General features: G+C 45.4%; 1 protein-coding gene and 2 long non-coding RNA genes across 6 annotated transcripts in view; 2 read left to right on the top strand and 1 right to left on the bottom strand.

Moving 5' to 3' along the window:
• LOC138977036 (probable E3 ubiquitin-protein ligase HECTD4) overlaps nucleotides 1–23,940 on the top strand; it is a 110,065-nt gene that overhangs the window by 62,089 nt on the left and 24,036 nt on the right. For all 4 annotated transcript variants that reach the window (XR_011459212.1, XM_070349927.1, XM_070349929.1 and 1 more), the window contains exons 48-53: nucleotides 1,201–1,469; nucleotides 1,812–1,972; nucleotides 5,780–6,221; nucleotides 15,621–15,751; nucleotides 16,346–16,514; nucleotides 17,029–17,298. Coding sequence is in view for 3 of the 4 variants with exons in the window: in XM_070349927.1 (XP_070206028.1) it covers nucleotides 1,201–1,469; nucleotides 1,812–1,972; nucleotides 5,780–6,221; nucleotides 15,621–15,751; nucleotides 16,346–16,514; nucleotides 17,029–17,298 (1,442 nt within the window). In the remaining variant the exon portion in view is untranslated. The remainder of the gene's footprint in view (nucleotides 1–1,200; nucleotides 1,470–1,811; nucleotides 1,973–5,779; nucleotides 6,222–15,620; nucleotides 15,752–16,345; nucleotides 16,515–17,028; nucleotides 17,299–23,940) is intronic.
• Nucleotides 13,952–23,940, bottom strand: part of LOC138977073 (uncharacterized) — a 31,077-nt gene continuing 21,088 nt past the window's right edge. Inside the window, exon 2 of the long non-coding RNA XR_011459225.1 lies at nucleotides 13,952–14,367. This is a non-coding gene — a long non-coding RNA (uncharacterized lncRNA). The remainder of the gene's footprint in view (nucleotides 14,368–23,940) is intronic.
• On the top strand, nucleotides 17,948–21,208 carry LOC138977080 (uncharacterized). The gene is made up of 2 exons (XR_011459232.1): nucleotides 17,948–18,332; nucleotides 19,491–21,208. It is a non-coding gene; the product is annotated as an uncharacterized lncRNA (long non-coding RNA).

Genomic DNA, 23,940 nt, shown 5'->3' on the forward strand with positions numbered 1-23,940 from the left:
CCACATGTGTTTGTTTATAAGGCGGAAGTGACCTCCCCTTGTACACAATAGGCCCTCAGAGGAAGCCTACGGACAGACTAGAATAGAACATGCACATAACACAGAATGTCTGCACAGCACACACATACACACAGCAATACAGCACACCGTCTTGTACCTCCTTCTGCCCTGCCGAAGTCGGGGTATCCTTTTTAATCCACCGAACAATTAATATCCACAGCCATGTGTGTCTCCTGCCTCCGAACACACACGCTACAGAGCTCGACTCGATGTGCGCAGTTTCGTATAAAAATTATTTTCCAAATTTCCCCACTGTGTTTTATAAAATAATCATATTATGAAAGCACATACATTCTTATCTTAGTTGTTATGTATTCATTGTTAGTAAACATCGGCATTATTCATGTTTTACTTTAAACGCAATCATTGTTATTTATAGATCACAGGCACCTGATGTAAGTAGGTCACACACGTGTAAATGTTGTGCCCAGTCCTTGTTTTTGTTTCTGTTATTATTTTAGTTAGCAGGTCTAGTTGAGCACGTATTAAGTATCATGTACCCACTACTAGTCATTGTGCATTTTAGTTAATGGACTGATGATGTCATTTGTATGGAGTCGACGCACGTGCGAGGATATGTATGTGTGGGAGGGGGGGGGGGGGGCGCGGGAGATGGAAGCTTGCTGTATGTTATGTAATGTATATATTGTGTGTGATACGTGGAAATGTGATACTATTTATTTGCATGTATGATACAGGTACAAATGTGATAATTGTAGGCTTATACTAGTGATTACTGTGTGTGATACATGAAATGTGATATGAATGCTGTTTTTATATGTTATACTCTTACTTTCTCCCAAGCGCAAGACAAATTCTTCTATGAAAATTGAAGCCAATAAAATTTGAGTTGAGTTGAGTTGAAAACAGTCCTGATGTCAGAAGAACTGAAAAGCAACAAGGAAACTTCAAATATTTTGAATGATCAGTAAATGACTGATGTCTTAAGTTAATACTAACATAATTAGATGTTTTCTGGTCTTGAATTTGAAATGCAGTATGCAGCTCTTTGTCAAATGTTGCATTAATTTGGATGATTTTGGACATAGATTTCTTAAGTTTGCAAAAAAATCAAAGACAAAAAGAAAATGGAATCAAGGGAGAAGTTTTCATAAGAAAATTGTCCAACCTTTCCAACAGGCATGACAGACATCGCCAGGCAGACAGTGGAGTTCCTGTATGAGGAAAACGGCGGCATCCCTCGTGACCTTCACCTTCCCACCATCGAAGACATTCGCGAGGACCTGGCCAAGTTTACCATCGAGCGTGTGAAGAAAGGGACGACGGTGATCATCCGCACGCCAGCCAGCCTGAGCAGCTCTACAGGCGCCTCTCTCTTGCCCAAGTTTGCAGTGCGCGCCATGCTCAAAACCTTTGGTCTGACGGGCACCGTCCTCGATGTTGACACGGTAAGGCTGTTGGTGCTTGTGCTTCCCGTCATTGTCTCTGCTATATTATGTTATTTTTATTTTTTACCAAAATATGGCATTTTATACAGATGGAGACAGAACAAATTCCCTGAGACTGTGCTAGCGGTTAAGGTGAACAATGACTGTCAAGATCTGTGTCATGTTTGGTCAAAAATACAAATAACACTTATGTATCAATCCATTTTTGTTAAAATTCTTCTTATTTTTTTTGCTTCAGGAATACTTAGCTTAAACAGGTTGGGAAATATCAGAGAAAATATCTACAATTGAATCCACTCTTTTCTTCACATTATGGATGTGTTTGTGCTGCCTGTGTTTCAGAGCAACGAGCTGGTGCAGGTAGAGACGTACCTGAGGAGTGAAGGTGTGCTGGTCAGGTTCTGGTACCCCCTGGAGATGCTGGAGAAACCTCAGCCTGGTCTCCGTAAGTCCTCCATCACTGGGGGGCAGACCATGGACACCTCCAATGTTCACATACACAGGTCAGTGCTGCTGTCTATTTTGTTTGTAAGCATGAGACTATCAAAAAACAAGAATTATTGGAATGTTTAATTATTGACAAAACAAAACGTTACATGTTGTAGTGTGTGGACCCTGTGGTCTTTGAAGTAGACAGACAGTGGAAACACTAAGGATACAAATAATCAACTTATCTTAAAATCGCCAATGAAACTCGCTTGCAAAATGCTGGCGAGGTAATCATGTTCATGCCACTGTTCTGTATTTATCTGCGGGCACTTGTACAGACTGCATTTTAAGCTTCATTGTGTATCTTGTTCAAAACAAAATGAAACAGACTGGGTTTCAAGGACAATACTCAAAAACAAGAGAGGATAATTTGTGGAATGTTTAACCTTTGCCGGATGCCGCTTTTGACTACACACACCCGACGATGCGGGTTTGTCTGAACCCATACATTTGAAAGAGGGTTTTTACCGTTTATTTCTCTAACGACGGGGTGGGTTCAGGGAAACCCACAGCGCTACTTCAGTGGGTGCATCGAGTTTCTCCCTTCACCGACTTCTTGCAGCGATGGCAGAATCCGGGTGTGAGCGCGAGTTGGAGCTGGCACTCCAAGACATGAAGTAAGTCATTACTGTGTAGCCAAAAGCTAGCTAAGGCTGAGACTGTTCAGTAACTTGCCTTGAGAAACAAGAAAAGAACAGGAACAGAAGGAATACCACTTCAGGCATGGGAAGAATTCGCCAAAACCTGCTAAAGGTGGTATGCCACAGAAGAAGAATCTTCAAACCGGAAGCCGATGCTCCCTCAGGAAGGTAACGGGATGTCATCTCCACCACAGCTTCAAGCATAACTTGAGCGTTGACAGAAATCCCGACCGTGTCTCCTCACTGACCACAGCTGAACTTCAGACTGGTCTAGCAAAGGACACTGACCGAAGTCATCAAAAGTAGAGGCGAAAAGATGCACGAAATAACCGGAAACCGGAAATCCGTGTACCCGGAAATCGTCCTGACTCCTCCCTTGACTTATGAGGAAAAGGGTAAGTCAAGCGACCATCCGCCCCAAGGTTGTGCCTGCCCCGAAAATGGCCCAAACGGAGCCAGAAGTGGAACAGGAACAGAAGGAATGCCACTCCCAGGATGTGCTAGCTTAGCCCGCACCTATGAGAGGTGGAAAACCACTGGGGGAGAATGTGCGAACCGGAAGGAGAAGTCATCCTCCTTCGCGGAACGGAAATAAGCCATCGCCGACGGGGCAACCAAAAACGGAAGCCGCCGAAACCGATGCACCCTCAGGAAAATAACGGGATGAAACCTCCGCCTTAGCTTCAAGTAAAAAACTTTAGCATGAACGGAAATCCCGACTGTGTCTCTTCACTGACCACAGACTGAACTTCAGAATGGGCTAGTGAAGGACACTGACCGAAGTCAACAACCCAGAGGCGGAAGGATACACGGAATAACCGGAAAACCGGAAACCCGTGTCTCCGGAAATCGACCTGACTCGTCCCTTGACTAAGAGGAAAAGGGCAAGTAGAGCGATCATCCGCCACCATACCTGGATGAGCGGAAGTCACAACACCCTCCAGGTGAAGTAAAGACTGCCCCGGCTGAAGCACAGAGTGCATGAAAGCCGACCACTGTTGCTCCCTCTCTGGCCTCCAAAGTGAAGCGCCAGGAAAAGGGACAGCGTATCCAGCCGAAGCCGGAAACGCAGCCGCCGAAACCGCAGAATGCGGAAACGAAGACTGCATAGACTGAGGCCGAAAGCCATAAATCCCGGAGGCCAGTCTGCGGTCCGTCCCGTCACCGCCACCGTAGAGTACGCGTGTAGGAGGACCTATGTTTCCGGTGAGAACCAGAAACGCAGCCGCTAAACCCGCGAAATGCGGAAACGAAGGCTGCATAGACTGAGGCCGGAAGCGATAAAGCCCAGAGGCCAGTCTGAAAAATACAGAGTGCACGAAAGCCGACCGCTGTTGCTCCCTCTCTGGCCTCCAAAATGAAGCGCCAGAAAAAGGGACAGCGTATCCAGCCGAAGCCGGAAAACGCAGCCGCCGAAACCGCAAAATGCGGAAACGAAGACTGCATAGACTGAGGCCGAAAGCCATAAAGCACAGAGGCCAGTCTGCGGTCCGTCCAGTCGCCGCCGCCATAGCGTACTGGTGTAGGAGGACCTAATCTTCCGGCGAAGTCTGAAGACGCAGCCGCCGAAACCGCGGAAAGCGGAAACGAAGACTGCATAGACTGAGGCCGGAAGCCATAAACTAAAGCCCGGAGGCCAGTCTGTGGTCCATCCCGTCACCGCCGCCATAGCGTACGCGTGTAGGAGGACCTATTCTTCCGGCGAAAACCGGAAACGCAGCCGCCGAAACCGCGAAAAGCGGAAACAAAGACTGCATAGACTGAGGCCGGAAGCCCTAAAGCCCAGAGGCCAGTCTGCGGTCCATCCAGTCACCGCCGCCGTAGCGTACGCGTGAAGGTGGACCTATGTTTCCAGTAAAAAACCGGAAACGCAGCCGCCAAAACCGCGGAAAGCGGAAACAAAGACTGCATTAGACTGAGGCCGGAAGCCATAAAGCCCGGAGGCCAGTCTGGGGTCCATCCAGTCACCGCCACCGTAGCGTACGTGTGTAGGTGGACCTATGTTTCCAGTGAAAACCGGAAACGCAGCCGTCGAAACCGCGGAATGCGGAAACGACAACTGCATAGACTGAGGCCGGAAGCCATAAAGCCCGAAGGCCAGTCTGTGGTCCATCCAGTCACGCCGCCGCAGCGTACACGTGTAGGAGGACCTAAGCTTCCGGTGAAAACCGGAAACGCGGCGGCCGAAAAAACGGCTACCGCTACTGTTCTGCAAAGTCCGCGCCCTCATGGGGAAAGTCGGTATTGTCAGAACAGGAGAATGCAGGGAGTGACCCTGCCCCATAGAACTGTCTCCCAGAAGGGAGTGTCCAGACGCCTCACGTGGGCTATAGGACCAGTTCGACTTACCGGTAAAGCCACCAGCGGAAGCGGCAACCGATCAACAAGACAGGAACCTGCTCCTCGGAACCGGAAGGCACCAACAAGGAAGTCAGGAAACGAACATCCCCCACGGCCGGAAGCATGACGCTGCAGAACGCCGAGGAGCGCTGCCTCTCCTCTCACCTCAAATTCCGAAACTCTGGAACTAAAGATTTCAAGAGAGAGAACACCAAAGCCCCCTCCAAAAGAGGGAGACGCAGAAACAACAAACGTGACAGACTGCGAATAAACACTGTTCCGCCGCTTTGGTAATTATGGGTGTAGCAGAACCCGCGCCGTCGGCAGAGGGATAGTTACAATCACTACTCTTTAACAAGTATGGGTTTGCGTGAACCCGCGCAATCGGTAGTGTTTATGTAAAATAACATAATCAATTATATATTTTTTTTTCATGTACACACTAAAAATTTGCAGACAGAGAGCAAATTAGGTGTGTGAGAGATACTTAAAATTTCAAAACGATACCTTTAATGGTTCCAGAGTTACAATGATTTTAGTGTGTCTCTGGGTACAGGTGAACCCAGGAAGCACGGCAAAGGTTAATCAGAGATGGAGCACAGTACAATTAACATTCATAAATGTTGATGGTTGTTTCTTGGTTTGTGGCACAACGCTGAACTGAGGGACATATTGGATAAACCTGTCTCACATTGGAACTGATTGAAAAGAAGGTTACTCAGTATGAAAGTTATGTTTCTTTTGAGAAAGCTTTGTAACACAGATGGACTATTGATGAAAATGAAAGTACTGTTTCTTTAGAGATAGCTTTGTACGCTACACAACTGTTTGTGAATGCAGGGAGCTGCTGCAGAGCGAGGCGGTGCTGGCACGGATGTACGTGCGCACAGCATTTCTCCGCCTGATCAACCACTGCAACTCTCCGGCCATGGACTCCGACCTGTTCTCCAGCATGGCCGCTGCCGCCTCCACCAACTCTGTCAGCGGTCTGATGGCCTGTGCCGCCACCCTGCAGGAACTTGACCTGGAGAACCTTCTGCTTCTCTCCACGGAGCTGCTGGGATCTCCGCTTCCTGACGGCACGCTGGTGGCCCGGTCTCCGGCCGTAGCACCGTTGTCGCCCCGCCAGTGTCTGGCCCCCCTGCTGTGCTCCTTCGGCAGCATGGTGTATCACCATGGTGACCGCCTGCAGAGAGAGCTGGCCACAGCCATCGCACGGGCTGCCAGGCAGGGGGAAGACTATCTCATCGAGCTCACCAGTCAGCTCTGCATGTGTCTGCAGGTTGGTGGGGGTTTTGCTCTGCTGCTTTTCACTTCTTGCTTGATGAAAGAGAGGTGTCTTTTTTTTATATGGAGGAGATATTTAATTGATTGACTCACATGCGAAGCAAAAGTGAGTCTATGTACTCACCCGAGTCGTCCGTCCGTCCGTCCCCCCCGTCCGTCCGTCCGGACGTCCGTCCGGACGTCCGTCCGGAAAACTTTAACGTTGGATATTTCTTGGACACTATTCAGTCTATCAGTACCAAATTTGGCAAGATGGTGTATGATGACAAGGCCCCAAAAAACATTCATAGCATCTTGACCTTGCTTCAAGGTCAAGGTCGCAGGGGCCATAAATGTTGCCTAAAAACCAGCTATTTTTCACATTTTTCCCATTTTCTCTGAAGTTTTTGAGATTCAATACCTCAGGAGCTCTTCAAAGTTGGATTGTATACATATTTTGAAGTGACCTTGACCCTGAACTATGGAAGATAACTGTTTCAAACTTAAAAATTATGTGGGGCACATGTTATGCTTTCATCATGAGACACATTTGGTCACATATGATCAAGGTCAAGGTCACTTTGACCCATATGAAATGTGACCAAAATAAGGTAGTGAACCACTAAAAGTGACCATATCTCATGGTAGAAAGAGCCAATAAGCACCATTGTACTTCCTATGTCTTGAATTAACAGCTTTGTGTTGCATGACCTTGGATGACCTCACATGTATTTTGGTAGGAAAAATGTGTAAAGCAGTTCTTAGTGTATGATGTCATTGCTAGGTTTAGTTATTTGACCTTGACCCTGAAGATCAAGGTCATGTAAAGGTCAAGGTCAAGCATGTGAGTCGTATGGGCTTTGCCCTTCTTGTTTTTCCAGTATTTTTGTTTGTTTTTCTATTCCTTTTGTGTTTCTGGGAGGATGAGGGGTAATTATTTAGTATATTTTGATCTCGAGTATGATTATTTTATGAGGTGTTGGTTGACTGACTTTATGATAGTTTCATGATTTGTATATCGTTTGTGTGTGTGGTTGCATGTGTGTGTTTGTGTATTGGAATTGTAAAGCGCTTGGAGGTGTTATCAAGACTTTTGCTATAGAACAGTGATTTATTAGTACAGCAGTCCCTGCAATGTACGGCCCCCGGCGTGAGCGGCCACCTGACATGTATGGACACATTTGCTCGGCACGGAGTGTTTTCCTTCTATATTTGCCCCCCCTTAAACGGACACCTGCAAAACGTGGACACGGACACTAATTTTTGGTCCCAGCAGCAGGTTATACCTGCAAAGTACGGACAGACCATCGTCAAATTTTCACCACACCAAAATCGATAACAGAGCAGTCCGGCTTTTGGTACAAAGGTCACAGCCGCAAAGGCGTGATGACAGTCTCTGTTAACTTGGGTGCATGTGTACCCATCAGGAGGGGGTTAATTTGGGTCAGGAGTGGAGTACACGCACTTTCTTGCTTTCAAATGCGAAGATGCCAACATGAAACTGCACTATGCTCTTTATTCTTGTCTGTTGGACGTAAGCAACAGAAGCCACAGTCGATGAAGGCCCTCCGAGAAAGAGAGTGAAAAACCGGCCACAGTTCTCAGCATCGTGTGTCTGTGTGTAACCTCTTTCATTGACAAGATACTCTTGTTTCCCCACAGCCTTGACCAGTGAAGTCGGTTACCTAATCTGTGAACCCTTCAGTTGTCTTGCTTTGTCAAAAGTTAGACACAGTCAACGGGTTTTGCTCTGAGTGAACAGTGCAGCTGGCCTCAATTAGCCGGTGACACCTCTCTGGCCACAGCACCAAACAGTACATGGCTGGGGGGAGGGAGAGAGAGGGGCAGGGGGGGGAGGGGGGGGGTAGCTGGCTAAACTCAGTGGGGTGTCCGGTGTCACTGCATGTCAGCAGGAAGAGCATTGGAGAGAAATAGAGAGGTGTACTCTTTCAAACAATTTCCAAGGATCAGTTGTCAGGGCTTAGGCTAGTCAGTGAGGGAGAGTGAGAGCGGTGTTGTGTACAGTGTATTTCCGACTGAAGAGTAAAAAGTCACTGCCACAAGATCGGCATGCAGTCAATAAAGCCAGACAAGAAGAATGATTAAATTACATATCTTACCCAACTCACATATAGCAATTAACCCTGGTTCAGTGCTGGTAACGCCGTACGCATCCCCTTGGTAACAAGGGAGACCACTCTAAAAAAGAGTGACCACTACCCATAATGCCAGACCAATATCTAGTCTGACTTCCGTATGCGTGCGCATACGCCGCCATTTGCATCATTCCAAAACTCAGCAGTCAGCTAGCTGGTCGCAGTTCTGTACGCTCTGGCTGTTTCTTCAGCTTTGGTACTTGGTCCTTGGACTGGGTGCTTTCTCCTTGGTATTCTACTTGTGGTCTTGTCTTCGCGACTATGTGAGGTGAGATCGTTCTTGATTTTTCTTGATTTTGTGGGCGTTTCTTGGCCTTATTTTGACTTGTGAAATGTTTTCTTGAGAAACTTTTTTCGTGAGTTGTTTGGCCATGGCGGATAACGTCAAGAAGGGGCAGGCTTCTAGACAGGTAGCTGCTGAGTCTCCGCCTCCTAGAAAACGCCTAAGAAAGTTAAGCAGTCTGTACAGGCTGTTGTTTCGATGTTAGAACTGTCATCGGATAAATGCATTGATGTTGTTGTTGACATGCCCTCGGCGTCCATTTTACCCGGTAAACCGATAGATAAGATTGCTCATGGTGATAGCCGGTTTAAGCGGCTCCTGTTCTGTGATTCCCGGTCTTGCGTCTGCGGACGTTGCCGCTTTGCTTCACTCTATTAGTACACAGGTATTGTCTCTGGCGGAAGATATTGCGTCGACAAAAGCGGAGCTGCGGGCTCTTCCGGCTGGCGTGGCTGGGGTTTCCTCTCTGGCTAAGGTGCGTCCTTCTCCGTCGGCCACGGGTACTCGGGCGGATGTTCATGCGTTGCAGAACGATGGTGGTGGACTTGGGTTTCCGGCGAGCGTTCCGTCTTCCGGTGTCTCGTCAGTCACAAGGTATGTCTGCTGCACAAGTAACCGGGTTCTCCGGCGAAAGTGTAGCGCGTCTACAGGCAAAAGTAGCCACGGGCATCGTGCTCACGGGTGAAAGTTCTGATACCCGGTCTGGCCATCGCCGTTCTATCGGAAGGTCAGGCTGGGGTAAGGACACTGTAGAGCGTACGGAGGTTTGCGCTTCCGGCCGTGTCAATGGGCATTGGTCAGGCTGTGCGGCTTCCGCTTCCGCCCTGGGGGCAGGAAGAGGACAGTAAAGATGGCTCTCTGTTTGACTATGGCAGTCAAGCAGGGGGTCAACTTCCGGATTGCGCTGAGGTGCATGAAGGCTGTCTGGACGATGGTGCTTCCGCTTTGGTGGATGACGCCGGGTTCCGGTTGCCGTCTAAGTTCAAGTGCAGTGGCGCTTGCAGCTTAAACGGCATCAATCCACGGCCGGTTGCGCTTCCGCTTTTGCGGCTGTGGCTTCCGGTTGAAGGATGGTATAGCCTTCTGCCGTTAACACTGTGGTGTTTGGTAGTCGGCACTCGTCAGCCTTCGGCTTCCGGTTCCGTTACTGCGGTTCCTCTGCTGTTCCACAGGCTGCGTTCACTTCCTCTTCCAGTCTTTCAGCTTGCATGAGGCAGGTGGATGGAGGATCCGTTCACGGAGTTCCGGCTTTAGGGGATTTTTCCCAGCCTTTCCCGCTTTTTGGCATGTGTTGCCTCATCGGGATTGGTTTCCGGTTCTCATCCTTTCGAAGATCGTTGGGATACTACTGAACTGGATGATGAGGGTATAGAGACGAAGCTTCTGAGGCAGAGGGTGTTACCTCTTTTTGTCTTCCAGCTAAGCTGCCATCTTTTTTAGCTCTGGCAACAGGGGTTGCTACACGCTATTTTCCCGAAGGGGTAGCAGTAGCATCGTCATCTGCCTTTTCTCCTCCATCTTTTTTGGCGTGTTTTGCTCCTTTTCAGGAACAATCTGCGAACCCAAACGATGTTTTTGCCCCACCTCTGCCTTTGCTGGCAGCTTATGGGGAGGCTCCTGATTCAGCTTTGCGGCTGTTTTGCGTCTTTTAGCTGATTTGAGCCTTCTAAGGAAAATCTTTGAACGTCTAGTTCTTAGATCCTACATCGGTGGTGTGTGGAATTGTGGAAGGTTTCTCATACGAGTCTCCTTTGTCACTACTTCCTTTGTGGGCAGCGCTCGGCTAAACACCTGACGCGGTGTTGCTTTAGCTAGCGTCACCCGCTCAAGTAGCGCATCACTCGCTGAGCGCTATCCGTAGGCTCGTTTAGCGCCAAGCCTAAGAACTTAAGTTTTTCTTTTGTTCTGCCTACGGAACTGCCCCCGGGTACCCCGGAGTTGACGAGCATCCTTTTGGATGTTTATAGCAAGGAGAAAATGTCTGTTTGTAAGAACAAGGATCTCCTGGCTGTGGAAGTTTGGGTCCGCACTTCCTCATGATTTTCGCCATCGAACATAGCTTTCTTTTGTTCTCTCTCTTGTGCGGTTACGCCCTCACTGGATATCTTTGTGTTCCGTCAGGACGCAGGTATAAAGGATGTAGCTTTGATGTTCACTGGAGAATAGGTCTCTATCTAAAAGTTTTGTTCTTTTGGCGAGACTGTAATCTCTTCTTTGCTTGAGGGTTCTCTTTTCGAGTCCGCTTCTATGCTCGCGGACTCTTCTCTAACAAAGAGAAGCTCACTGCAAAAGGAAAGAGCATGGCAGATCTCGGCTCTTTCTTGTTATCAAAAGAAAAGCTACAGGCTCGCCGTTCTCGGCTTTATCTTTTATCGCCATGCTCTCGCCTTTCGGCAGGGATCTGTGCCAAATACCCACCTCGCTTTCCCATGGGGCAAGTTAGCGGTGGGGGTCGGGAGGCACACAAAAGCACGCTTTTTCTCACACTCCCGGCAGTTATGTCAACTGGAGTTTTTAGTGCTCGGCTTCACCCTTCTTTCCGCCTTTGTGTTTTACCACAGCGGCTGGCGGGGTTTAGTACTCCCTCTTTATGAGGGAGTCACCGGGGCCTTCCTTTTGGGTCTCTTTCATACATCGTATGGTTGTTACTTCCATTTTTTGATACTCAAAATAGTTCGGAAGTGGCTACATTTTATTGGTTTCGGAGCTTCAGTGTTCTGATTTCGATTCTTAGCCAAACGAATTTTTGGACTTTTGATCTCTTTGAGGAGACTGTACAAGCGGCTCTTTCTAGGAGCTCTTTACTCCAGGTCGAAACTGGATTTGCAGGACCGGAACACTTTGGTTGGCTAAGGCAGCACAGCTTTGTTATGGCCCTTTCTGGTCGGCTGGCGTTAGGCAATTGAACAAAGCGGTAAAACATGTGTTGATTCAATCAGACAACTCTACAGTGGTGCTTTTTCTCAACAGACAAGGGGGCCTCTCACTCTCTATTACTTCCTCATTGAGCATGAGAGGTTCTGTTGTGGTTTTACCATCTCGGAGCTTTTTAGCAGGGAAGTACCTTTATGGGAGGCTCAATGGCTTGGTGGGCTCTCTGAGTCTTTTTATCAAGAATGTCCACTTATAGTTTAGACTCTATCTCATCACGCTCTTCTATGACTTCGGGTGATTTGGAGAAGCCACTGATAGAAGTTTCTGCCTCTTGGTACTGTCGCCTTTCGCTTATGGTCTTCTTCAGGTTTACGAATTCCAAAGCTTGGAAAATCAATTGATTCTATTTTGAGCAGCCTGCTGTTATCACTATTTGGGGCCCGCTCGATTCTGCTTGCCAGGCCTCTTAAGGCTGGCAAGAGGGCGCTGGTTTTTCTCACACTCGAGCCACAGGGGTGTCTTCTGTATGGGAATCATTGAGACGCTCAGGGGCTTCTGCCTCAACTCTGGATTTGGTCCAGAGATCTCGGAGGGGGTCAGTGTCTTTGTTTTACTTGTCACATTGTTTGGCTTGGAACAAATGGCGTATTCTTTAACGGAAAGAACTCCTCTTCTCTCTGTTCATTTCAGATGACGAATCATCTATCCTGCTTTCCGAATTTTTCTTCCACGTTTTTTGGATTAAGACGTTACGTGATATCAGTTGCACTGAAACAGCTCGGTCACAATATTTCCTTTGGGGGCTTTTTAGCCAGCACGTTTAAGGGAGCCTCCCTTCGGCTGGCTGTAAACAAGTCTCCTTTCCTGATTTGGGCTTTGCTCCTTGTTTTGGAGTTGTTTTGAGATCAGATTTTTTGATCCTTTACAAAATCTGGCCTTGCTGATCAACACGGAAAGCGGTTATGCTTACTCTAGTAGCTTCTGTGAGAAGTGGGAGTAAGTGTGTTTTTTCTATCTAGTTTTGCTATAGACAGCTCTTTGGAGAAAGACTGATCTATGGGGCTTAGTTTTCTTTCAAAATTTCGGACAAATAGAGGGAACTGGGAAATCAGCTCCGATTCACATTTCAATCACTTAGCAATATTTTGGCTCCTCTAGAGCCATTTTTGGCTCACGTAAGTGTAGCCTATGCGATCGTAACTTTGTCTGTCTGTGCGTGCGTGCGTATGTGCGTATGTGCGTATGTGCGTGCGTGCGTGCGTGTGTATGTCTGTGATAGAAACTTTAACATTTCCGAGTCTATGGATTACGTCAGTCTCGGTCAAAAGTGTTCGACGTGTGTGATAGAAACTATTTGAAGACGTCACATTATGACGTAAGAGGGTTAGACGTCACGCAAAGGAATTACTGAAAGTCTCGGTCATTGTTATTGTGAGCGGGCCGAGACTACTTGGCAGATCCAGGGTCTCGCTTTCTTGCACAGTTTCACCTATGCTTACTGTGTGTGTGTGTGTGTGTGTGTGTGTGTGTGTGTGTGTGTGTGTGTGTGTGTGTGTGTGTGTGTGTGTGTGTGTGTGTGTGTGTGTGTGTGTGTATGTGTGACGGAGTGATTGAGTTTGTGTTACTGTTTGTCGATTTCTTACGTGAGCCTTGAAGGCTTCGCCTCTTGTTTAGCTAAGTTTACATTTCGAGGTTCGAAAGCTTTTCTGACTTGCACTGATCTTTTTTAGATCATTGAATCAAAGGTTCTTGGTCATATCGTTCAACTCTGTCGTGTTATAACCTGTTAAGGTTGAAAACGACGTTAAACATCATATAAAAAAAGAAGGAATATCTATCTTCATTGGTAGAGGTAATGGCTTTTTGAAGTCAACCTTAGCTAGATGGACTGCCACATTTTTTAGGCAGGCCTTCAAGTGGTGGCAGGAAAATGGGGGGGGGGGGGGGCAGCCCGGTCTTAACTTTTCTCTCTTGCGCAAGTGTCTTGCTACTGGAGGTTCTGGTGTACATAATTGTCTTGTTAGAGCCCTCAGCAGTTTTCTGTTTTGGACTCCGCACACTCGATCGGAAACTCAGAAACTTCCTTTTATTGACTCACATGCGAAGCAAAAGTGAGTCTATGTACTCACCCGAGTCGTCCGTCCGTCCGTCCGTCCGTCCGTCCGGACGTCCGTCCGTCCGTCCGGAAAACTTTAACGTTGGATATTTCTTGGACACTATTCAGTCTATCAGTACCAAATTTGGCAAGATGGTGTATGACGACAAGGCCCCAAAAAACATACATAGCATCTTGACCTTGCTTCAAGGTCAAGGTCGCAGGGGCCATAAATGTTGCCTAAAAAACAGCTATTTTTTCCATTTTTCCCATTTTCTCTGAAGTTTTTGAGATTCAATACCTCACCTATATATGATATATAGGGCAAAGTAAGCCCCATCTTTTGATACCAGTTTGGTTTACCTTGCTTCAAGGTCAAGGTCACAGGAGCTCTTCAAAGTTGGATTGTATACATATTTTGAAGTGACCTTGACCCTGAACTATGGAAGATAACTGTTTCAAACTTAAAAATTATGTGGAGCACATGTTATGCTTTCATCATGAGACACATTTGGTCACATATGGTCAAGGTCACTTTGACCCTTATGAAATGTGACCAAAATAAGGTAGTGAACCACTAAAAGTGACCATATCTCATGGTAGAAAGAGCCAATAAGCACCATTGTACTTCCTATGTCTTGAATTAACAGCTTTGTGTTGCATGACCTTGGATGACCTTGACCTTGGGTCAAGGTCACATGTATTTTGGTAGGAAAAATGTGTAAAGCATGTGAGTCGTATGGGCTTTGCCCTTCTTGTCTCACTTAACATGGTGCGGTGTGAAGGTATCTCGAAAGTCATGTTATTCAAGTGGGCCTCCACCATAGTTAGACAAGCTTTTGTATTGTGGCGGATTCAGTCGGGTGATGTCAGGGCAGTTGGCCCTTTATTACTACAGCCAGGTCTCATGGGGCAAGAGGTTGGTATTCCTCTCTAGCTGTTCTTCGATTTGGTCTCCTGGCATTATTTCTTGAGTCGGCTTACCGGCTTGCTTAAGATGTTTTTCATCGATGTCTATCTCAGAGATGTCTCTTCATTGAGACAGAATGCGTTTCTGTGTTGCCTGCTCTGGTAGCGGTAGGACAGATTCTCATTTCCTGATTGGGTAAAGTGCCCTCCACCTTTAGTAGCAATCTGCTATATGTGAGTTGGGTAAGATATGTAATTTAATCAAAAATTTTAGTAATAAATTTTCATTTGATTAATATACTTACCCAACTCACATCGTTTATTCCCTCCCGCCTCCCCGCTGTGGGGGTTATATGTTTCTAAAAAAGAAGTGAGTTGGGCTTCGTTTTGGAATGATGCAAATGGCGGCGTATGCGCACGCATACGGAAGTCAGACTAGATATTGGTCTGGCATTATGGGTAGTGGTCACTCTTTTTTAGAGTGGTCTCCCTTGTTACCAAGGGGACGCGTACAGCGTTACCAGCACTGAACCAGGGTTAATTGCTATATGTGAGTTGGGTAAGTATATTAATCAAATGAAAATTTATTACTAAAATTTTTGATTATGACATGCGGCTCTATCTGCTGGTTTTTATTCAAACTGGTTTTCAACGCTTATTCTCACAAAGCATCTGCACACGTGCCTCTGTGCTGTGTTTGTGTGGCTGCTTTCGTATGATGTCAGTGCATGGTGAGTGCGTTCACTGCCTTGAGGATTTATTTTATCTCTTCTTTTCAACACCATTCATACAAATCATTTTTTGCAGAACGTTTAACAAAATATTAGGAGTTGGATGTTATCGTTTAGTAGCCACAAGAAGTGGTTAGCATAGACTCAAACATGTTGTGTGTGTGTCTCTGTGTGAGTGTATGGGGGAGGGGGTGGTGTGGTCACCCCTCCCGTGACCGGCCACCTGCAATGTACGGACAGGTTTGCTATGGCCCAAGAGTGTCCGTTCATGAGAGGGACTGCTGTAGTAGTAACAAAGAAATGCCCTTCGATGTCCTGATTTGAATGTAAAATGAAAAGCTGAAGGTGCATTTGATTTATTTCTCAGACTGCACCAGAGATGTTTCCGTCAGAGGAGTTTCCAGTGACAGAGGTGAAGGTCAACACAGACGTCCACTTTCCTGGTGCTGCCTGTCTGCTGGTGTCCTGTAGAACTGACCCCAAGACCGGCAAGAAAGAGTAGGAGTCTCTTGTTATTAAATCTTGTAGAGGAAATCCAAATAAAGCAGGAATAATCTTAACCAAATGAGGCAGAGCACTATTTTAAGATCTGAGAAACAAAGAGTGAACGTTTTTTCTTCATTTCAATGCTCGCAATTCTCTCAGGTGACAGGAGATTGGTTCACCAGAACTCTCACTTACCTACTCTTTTGCTCAGTCATATTCATTGAGAGGGCTAAAGCACGAATAGTCACATGTACTATGGAATCCCTGATCTTTTGCTCAGTCATATTCATTTAGAGGGCTAAAGCACGAATAGTCACATGTACTATGGAATCCCTGATCTTTTGCTCAGTCATATTCATTTAGAGGGCTAAAGCAGGAATAGTCACATGTACTAGGGAATCCCTGATGAAAGTCCATGTTGGGCAAAATGGATTTGAGGTTTTGTTTGTTGGAAAGAAAAATCGTTTCTGTCAGTGATGATGATAAGACTTTTAGTTGAACATTTTAGGACATTTGGAACGTGTTGTTTCATTCAGTGAGAGTGTACCAAAGCAGCTCTTATGCTTTGTGTTCGTTTTGCTGTTATACTTTGCGTTCTTTGTGCAGCTCTTCCCCATACAAGTCTCCGTGGGCACGCATCTACACATACACAGGGAAACGCATTAAGAAGACCGGTCAGGTGACCAAGCAGGAGGTGGTCAGCTATCCCCGTGACACCACCACCACCAGCACGCAGAGCGACCAGTTCACACCCTCCATCATCCCTGCTGACCTGGTCAGTCACATGGCTTTCAACAACATTCTTCTCTTCTACTTTTGTTTGGTTCTTTTTTTCTGAGGCCTTTGAAGGGCCTATTAGGAAAGTAAGGCTTGGGGTGAATGCTCAAATTGGCCCTGAATTTGCATGAAATTAAGGAAACAATGTAACCATTAGTGTGGAACCTCCTTTCATCAGTCTCTTCCTTTTAGTTGTTTTTTTCTTTCTTCTGCACTCTGTGCTTGTATCTGATGCTCTCTGTTTTTGTCTGTTGTTCTCTCATATTTAGTTGTTGTGGTAATCAGTTAATCTTCGTTTATTTTTAACATTTACAATTTTGTTTCTGATCAGTCTTTTTTTTGTCCAGCTTATTTCACACCAAAAAAAAAGAAAAGAAAAAGGCATGTGTCACTGCTCCAGTGCAAATGATATTCTGTAATGCACTAATTTTGTTGTTTCTGCGAAGTCCAAAAGTATACCAACTTTCTTTACGCTGAATGTTATCAAGACTGGCTTTTCTGTGTGCGTACAGGTTCACGTGAGGCTGGGCATCTCACCGCCGCCAGGCATCATCCTGACCATCCACGGCCTGCCCCCTCAGTTCCTGCTGGCCCTGTCCTACATCGAGACGCTGGTGACGGAGAAGTTTGGCTGCGGCATGAAGAGTTGCGGAGGCGGACGCGAGGGGCTGGAGTTTCTGACCAAGCTGGGCCTGGACACGCCCATCTTTGAGGACACGGAGTACCCGCCCAGCATGTGGAGCGTGGACAACATTGAGATCACCGCCCCCGTCCTGGTGCAGGTTGGTGTGGGCTGCGGCCATCTTGGGCTTCTGATAGTGGTTTTGATACAAATACAGAACGCATAGACTGCTTATGTTCCTTGTCAATGTTTTGTGTAGTCCTGAAGTAAATGTTTCAATGATTTAACCTTTCTTGGTTTTTGTGTTTATGTTAGTGATCTAGATAGTTATGAAGATGCTCAACTCAGAATGGGTCTCTATTTTGCCCCTGAACTGAGAAAAAATTATCCATAAAATGTATTAAATTACATATCTTATCCCAACTCACATACAGCAATTTACTTCAGTTTAGTGCTAGGACGCTGAATAGCATCGCCTTGGTAACAAGGGGAGGTCACCCTAAAAAAGAGCTACCTTGACCCCTTAAGGGCAGACCGGGTAGGCAAAATGAGTTATTTTTGGTCTCATACACCTTTTTGGGGTTGTTGCATTTTTCACACCTTTGAACATCCTGGAATGCATTCAATAATCTGCTTTTGTCATTTTAGACATGTATTCATGTAAATAAAACCATTTTCAAACCGATGTTTTGTTGTTTTTGTCTGTGTTTTATCAAAAAAATCGAAAAAATGGTCAACTTTGGATACTCCGTGCTGGTAAATGTGCGCACATGACATGACCCTTCGCTGTTCAAACTGTGTGGAAATTTCCGTTCTTCAAGATGACGTCATCACCGTTGGGGAATTTCCGTTGACATAGGCACAAAGAGAGAGAATCCGTTCCAACCGAAACCCCGGAATTAATATATGCAAATATATGTAGGTCAAAGGCATTTGGCGCAAGCGCAGTAGACAACTTATTAGTCCCCCGGTGTCAACAAATCCATGACGTTTTCACCGATTCAGCAGCATTTTTCAAAGTTTTGAGCTGCGGAGAACAACCCTAACATTGGAAATGTTCGGCATAGTGGCAAGAAATATCAGAGAAAGATGAACCAGCAGCAGCGAACAGAAGAAGGAAGTAACAACACTCCGAAATGAACCAACATTATCGTATTGAAGCAGACGACATTCTAAGATTCTTGACTCGACGAGGTGGGTTTTGCTTCTTTCTCTTTTCGATCTTGTTTGTTTGACAACGTGATTTATTGCACATTGTTATGTTGTTGTTGTTGTAAGAATGTGTTAGGGTTTGCAGGTAAATGATAAACAGTTTGTGTCTGAAGTATTTTGCGTGTTTCTTGATCAAATTTACTGACCATGCCGCCGCCGCATCCCCCCCCCCCCCTCCCTCCCTCCCTCGATCATCTCTGTGATATCGTCTTCACAACCCCTATTTTATTGTTCTTCGCTGGCCAGTCCTTGAGAGCTTACTATGGTGTAACATGTCATCATTATTCTTTGTCTGGGGTCAAACTGAGAAGCAGCATCTGAGCGATGTACGACTGACACAGTTTCTGTTTCTGGTCATTGACCGTAGGAAAATAAGTACCCTACTAGAGAGCGTTCTCTAATTCTGAAGGATTGGTTTACACCAGCATGGCTGACCAACCTATCATTGACAGCAATATTGTTGTCAAATCTTTTCCATTAACTAAGGAATAAAAAAATAGATCCAATTTACTTCACCAAAGAAAAAAAAAGTTAAACTAAAGGACTGGGGATGCAACTCATGAATCAAAAGCATAAAGATCACCTGCAAACAGTGCTAGGTTTAGGAAATCTGAAAATGTATACACACACACACAGAACACACACAAAACAGACAACAGACAAGAAACAAGCAAATACATAGCAAGTGTGATGAAATAAATTAATTTTAAAAGAAAAATATGAAAAGAAAGAAAGAAAGAAAATAATTCAGCTAGTTTCAGTATTAGTTCCTGTGTGTATGTGATTGTGTGGTTACTCAAATCCCATAGTAAACTTGACATGTAAATTTTGTGATAGGGGCCAATTAATGAATGTCTTTTGTGTGTGTGTGTGTGTTCGTCAACCGACATATGTGGGTACGAGCCGCTGAGGTGGTTGTAAGAAAACCCGCCTGGTTCAGTGGTTGGGGGCTGATTGGGATTTCTGATTTACCGGCCTAGCCAAAAAGTTGAGGTACACCCCATGTAACATGGTCATTTGCAAAATAAAGTACAAGCACTTGTTGACGTTTATATTGAGTATTAAATTTTGCAGCTTATTACAAACAAAAACCATGGACAGTTGTATCAAATATTAAATCAGTGTTTGTGTATTTATTAGGTTGGAGCAAGGGGAGAGCCAGTCCTCCTGTGGTGGCAGCGAGGAGAAAGATTGACCTGATGGAAAAGTTTGCTAAACCGGAACTACCCTCTTCCACAGCAGAAACATCAGCTTTGCCATCTTCTGACCAACCATAAGAAGATACAGATACTTTGCCATCTTCTGACCCATCACAAGCAGATATGGATACTGGTACTGTGCAACGTCACTCCGCTGACATGTGTTGGGCTTTTGTCAACATTGATCAGCTCAATCTATTGCTGAAAGGTCTATATCCTGTACTGAATGCTTGTCTGATAGCAGTCTGATTATGAAAGAAGGTGATGCATCAGCCCAAGGATTTGCACAGGCCCTGCATCTGGAGTGCATATGAGTGTCCATTCAAGTCTGCAGTTGTTTACTCTTCTCCCGGTGTTTGCAACGCTTCGGGTGGTAAAGTTGCATTTTAAATAATCTGCGTATGACCATGTTGGTACATGGAAAGGGACATTCAGCTTTACAGAAATTTGCTGCAGTGTTAGGATTGAGCACAGAAATACTGTAATTAAAATGTTGCAACTTTTGAATGGCTTGATAGCTTTGTTCCATTTGTGTATATATAATTATGTAATGTTGTTGATGATTTGTGAAGCATCATTTCTATGCAATGGAATAAGAAATCAGTGCATCCGTTGGGTTTTTATGAGTCTGACAGTTTGGTTCTGATCAATATTTTCATATCAGCACAAACACAGATAATTGACTTTTTTAATGTTTTCATATGATTTTTTTTTAAATCAAAAAAATCTGATAATTTGATTATCAAATCATTTCCCCTTCATAGTTAAAGTGTTATTCTGGTTAAAAAAAAACAACACCCCATTAATTTAAGCTCTACTGTGGTACTAGTTTACCGGGGTACTAGTGAGACTCTTTTACATGCTGTTTTCTCTACATGTAATTTGAGACAAAATGTGGTAATTAAAATGTTGTAACTTTTGAATGGCAAGATGGATTTGTTCCAATTTTGTATATGTTGTTTATGATTTGTGAAGCACCATTTCTGTGCATGGAATAAGAATACAGTGGATTCCTTGTGTTTTTATGAGTCCGACAGTTTCGTTTTGATTCATATCTGCACTAACATAGATGAGTTTTCAAATGATTTTTTAAAAAAAATCTGGATAATTTGATCGTCAAATCATTTCCCCATCATAGTAAAGTGGTTATTCTTATAAAAACATATCAATTCAGGCTGCACTGTGCTACTAGTTTGAGGTACTGGTTGGAATCTTTCAAATGCTGTTTTCTCTGAATGTAATTTTCAGACAAACATCTGTAATTAAAATGTTGCAACTTTTGAATGGCTTGATGGATTTGTTTCATTTTTGTTTATGTTGTTTATGATTTGTAAAGCGTCAGTTTTGTGTATGGAATAAGAGTTAAGTGCATTGGTTGGGTTTTTATGAGTCTGACAGTTTGGTTCTGATTCATGTTTTCATATCGGTACAAAGAAAGATGGTTGTTTTCATATGATGTATATAAAAAAATCCTGATAATTTGATTGTCAAATCCTTTTCCCTACATAGTAAAGTGGTCATTCTGATAAAAACATATGAATTCAGGGTGCACTGTGCTACTGTTTTTTTTATGTACTGGTTCAAATCTTTAAAATGCTGTTTTCTCTGAATGTAATTTTCAGACAAAACGCTACAATTAAAATGTTGCAACTTTTGAAAGGCTTGATGGATTTGTTCAGTTTTTGTATATGTTGTTTATGAGTTGTACAGCATCAGTTCTGTGTATGGAATAAGAGTTCAGTGCATTGGTTGGGTTTTTATGAGTCTGACAGTTAGGATTTCATGTATTTTTCTTATCAGAACTGAACCGGTAACTGAAAATGCTAAATTAAAATAATATATTGCTTAGAAATGCTTTTCGATACACAGAATTATTAAACACACACATATTGCTGCAAAGAAGAAAAATTGGATCAAAACATGCACTGGTTCACAAACTGCAACATTTTAAAAAAAGCACATTTTATAACGTTTTTCTCACATTTTGGTGAATAAAACCCCCCAAAATTGCTTTTCACTCAAAATTTAAAATGGTTTCCCTTAATTAGGTTATTCTGCTTGCAAAAATCAAACAAGCAGCAAGCTGTTTCCAAAATAAAAAAAAAAAGTGCTTGCCTAACAGGACAAAGTCACACGTGACTTCCTGACCTTGCCGCCATCTTTGAATCATTCCATCTTCAGCGGTCCGTGTCTACAGACGTGTTTTGATTTTGCTCCGGCTTTCAGCCGGTTTGTCTGACTTCTGCCTTTGTCAGACCCTGCCTTGGTTCTTGCACACGGTCCCTCTGCTCCTACTGTGTGTTTGGGTGAGCTTTTTTGTCGTTTGTTATCGTTTTGTGACTTAGGTTTGGTTGAGTACTTAGCTTTGTTTACTTTTTTTCCGTTCGCCATGTCGGATAAGGAAAGAATAAAACGCTAAGTCAGTGGCCGAGCCTTCTCCCACAAAGAAGCCTTCTCGTAAGTCGTAGAGTCGGCAGGTTTAGCTTTGATTTAAGTCACAGATCCTTGACTAAATCCTTGTTTGATGTTGCGATAGACTTACCTAATTCTCCGGCTATGCCTAGTTTGCCTTCAGCTGCTTCACCGGTCTTGTCCGGTTCAGGTCCTGTTAGCGAGAAGCAGGATGTTTATGCTATTTTGCACTCCTTGAGTGCTCAGATATCCTCTCTTTCAGCCGAGTTTTCGTCTACCAAGGCTGAGATGTGTCTTTGCCTTCCGGTGTGGGAGGTGTGCGTTCCCTTGCCAGGGTGTGTGTTCCGCCTTCCCTTACGTCCGCTGACGTTCACGCCTCGTTTGATGGCAGCCGTGGTGTTTCCCTGCTGCGTTCCCAGGCCTCTTGGACTGACGACGATCAAGGTATTTATACTTCGCCAGTAACCGGGTTCTCCGGCCAAAACGAAGTGCGTGGTTTGGAGAGAGTAGCCACACCGGTTCGTGTGCGCGAAAGCTTAGGCCCTCGGTCTACGTCGTTCCGATCGAGTGAACTTCTAGATCGAGGGAAAAGCCCAGACACGCGTTCGGTCTCTGACCGAACAGGGGAAGTGCGTCCGCCGTCACTCTCTAGAGGAGCAGTCGGTGCGGCAGCACAGCTTTCACAGCTTTCCCCGCTTCCGCCTTACAGGCAGGAAGCAGTCCCTAGAGACGTACCGCTTGGGTATAAAATCCCTCGTGGGCGTCTCTTCCGGGCGACGCTTCGTCGGACTATGGTAGTCACGGCGGAAGTGTCTTGCCTGACTTCACGGAAGTGAGGGACTACGAGTCGGATTTTGGCACTTCCGTCCAGGGTGACGAAGATGTCAACTTCCGCATACCGACTAAGCTTCCGCAAGCTCTGGCTTTAGCGGAGGAAGTGGCTTCACGGTATTTTGAGGAGGGGGTGACATTCCCCGCTTCCGCCCTCTGGGCAGGAAAGCAGTCCCTAGGGACACACTGCTTGGGTATCGCATCCCTCGTGTGTCGTCTCTTCTGGGTGACGCTTCGCCTGACTATTGTAGTCAGGGCGGAAGTTCGTTGCCTTGTTGCACGGATGTGCGGGATTATGAGTCGGATTTTGGTGCTTCTGTTCAGGTTGACGAAGATGCCAACTTCCGTGTACCGGTTGAACTTCCGCTAGCACTGGCTTTGGCGGCGGAAGTTACTTCACGGTAGTTCGAGGAGGGTGCGGCAACACTTGTAGGTTTGTTGCCCAACCTCCTTCCGCTTTGGGGGATTCCCGTTCTGCGAAGGACTGGAAACAGCAGTTCCGTTTTCGGAAATTCCCGTTGGTAGCGTTTGAGCTGTCTATGCTACTGACTACTGGGCAGTATGGCGGTGCGTTTCACGCTGTACCGTGGTTAACAGCACAAGGTCTGGCTCCTAATTCAGCGCAGCCTTACCGTGCTTCTTTGTGTTTAGCCTCAGCTTTGCCTGCTGGTTTGGCTAAGAAGTTTACACTGCTGCATAATTCAGTCAATTTGATTGGCTCGTTTGCCTTGCCTCGTTCCACTTTTCCGGAACTTGCAGTCCTTAGGCAAGATGATACAGCAGAGACAGAGTAGTCCCGTTTTCGGAGAATTCTCTTTTGTCTTTGGAGTAACTGGCTTACGCTTGCTTGAGTTATCGTCTCTCTCTGAGACTTTGCAGAGATCTCTGTCGAGATTGATCGCGTCGTCATTAGACCCATTCAGGTTTCGTGACGATGCGGTAGAGAAAGTTGTCACTATTCTGGTAGGGAAGACGGCTACAGTAGAACAGTTTGTTATACTGAGTCCTCTTTCTTGTCTCTGGGGGAATAAGCACATGATCTTTTCAAGTTATCCTCTGTTTCGGAAACTTTGCAAGATTTTTTATAGAGCTCTATCTTCTCTGCTCTTGTTAACTTCTAGTTTCGTCGTGACGCATGGGAGAAGGAT

This window comes from Littorina saxatilis, linkage group LG9, assembly GCF_037325665.1.
Source record: "Littorina saxatilis isolate snail1 linkage group LG9, US_GU_Lsax_2.0, whole genome shotgun sequence".
NCBI lineage: Eukaryota > Metazoa > Mollusca > Gastropoda > Littorinimorpha > Littorinidae > Littorina > Littorina saxatilis.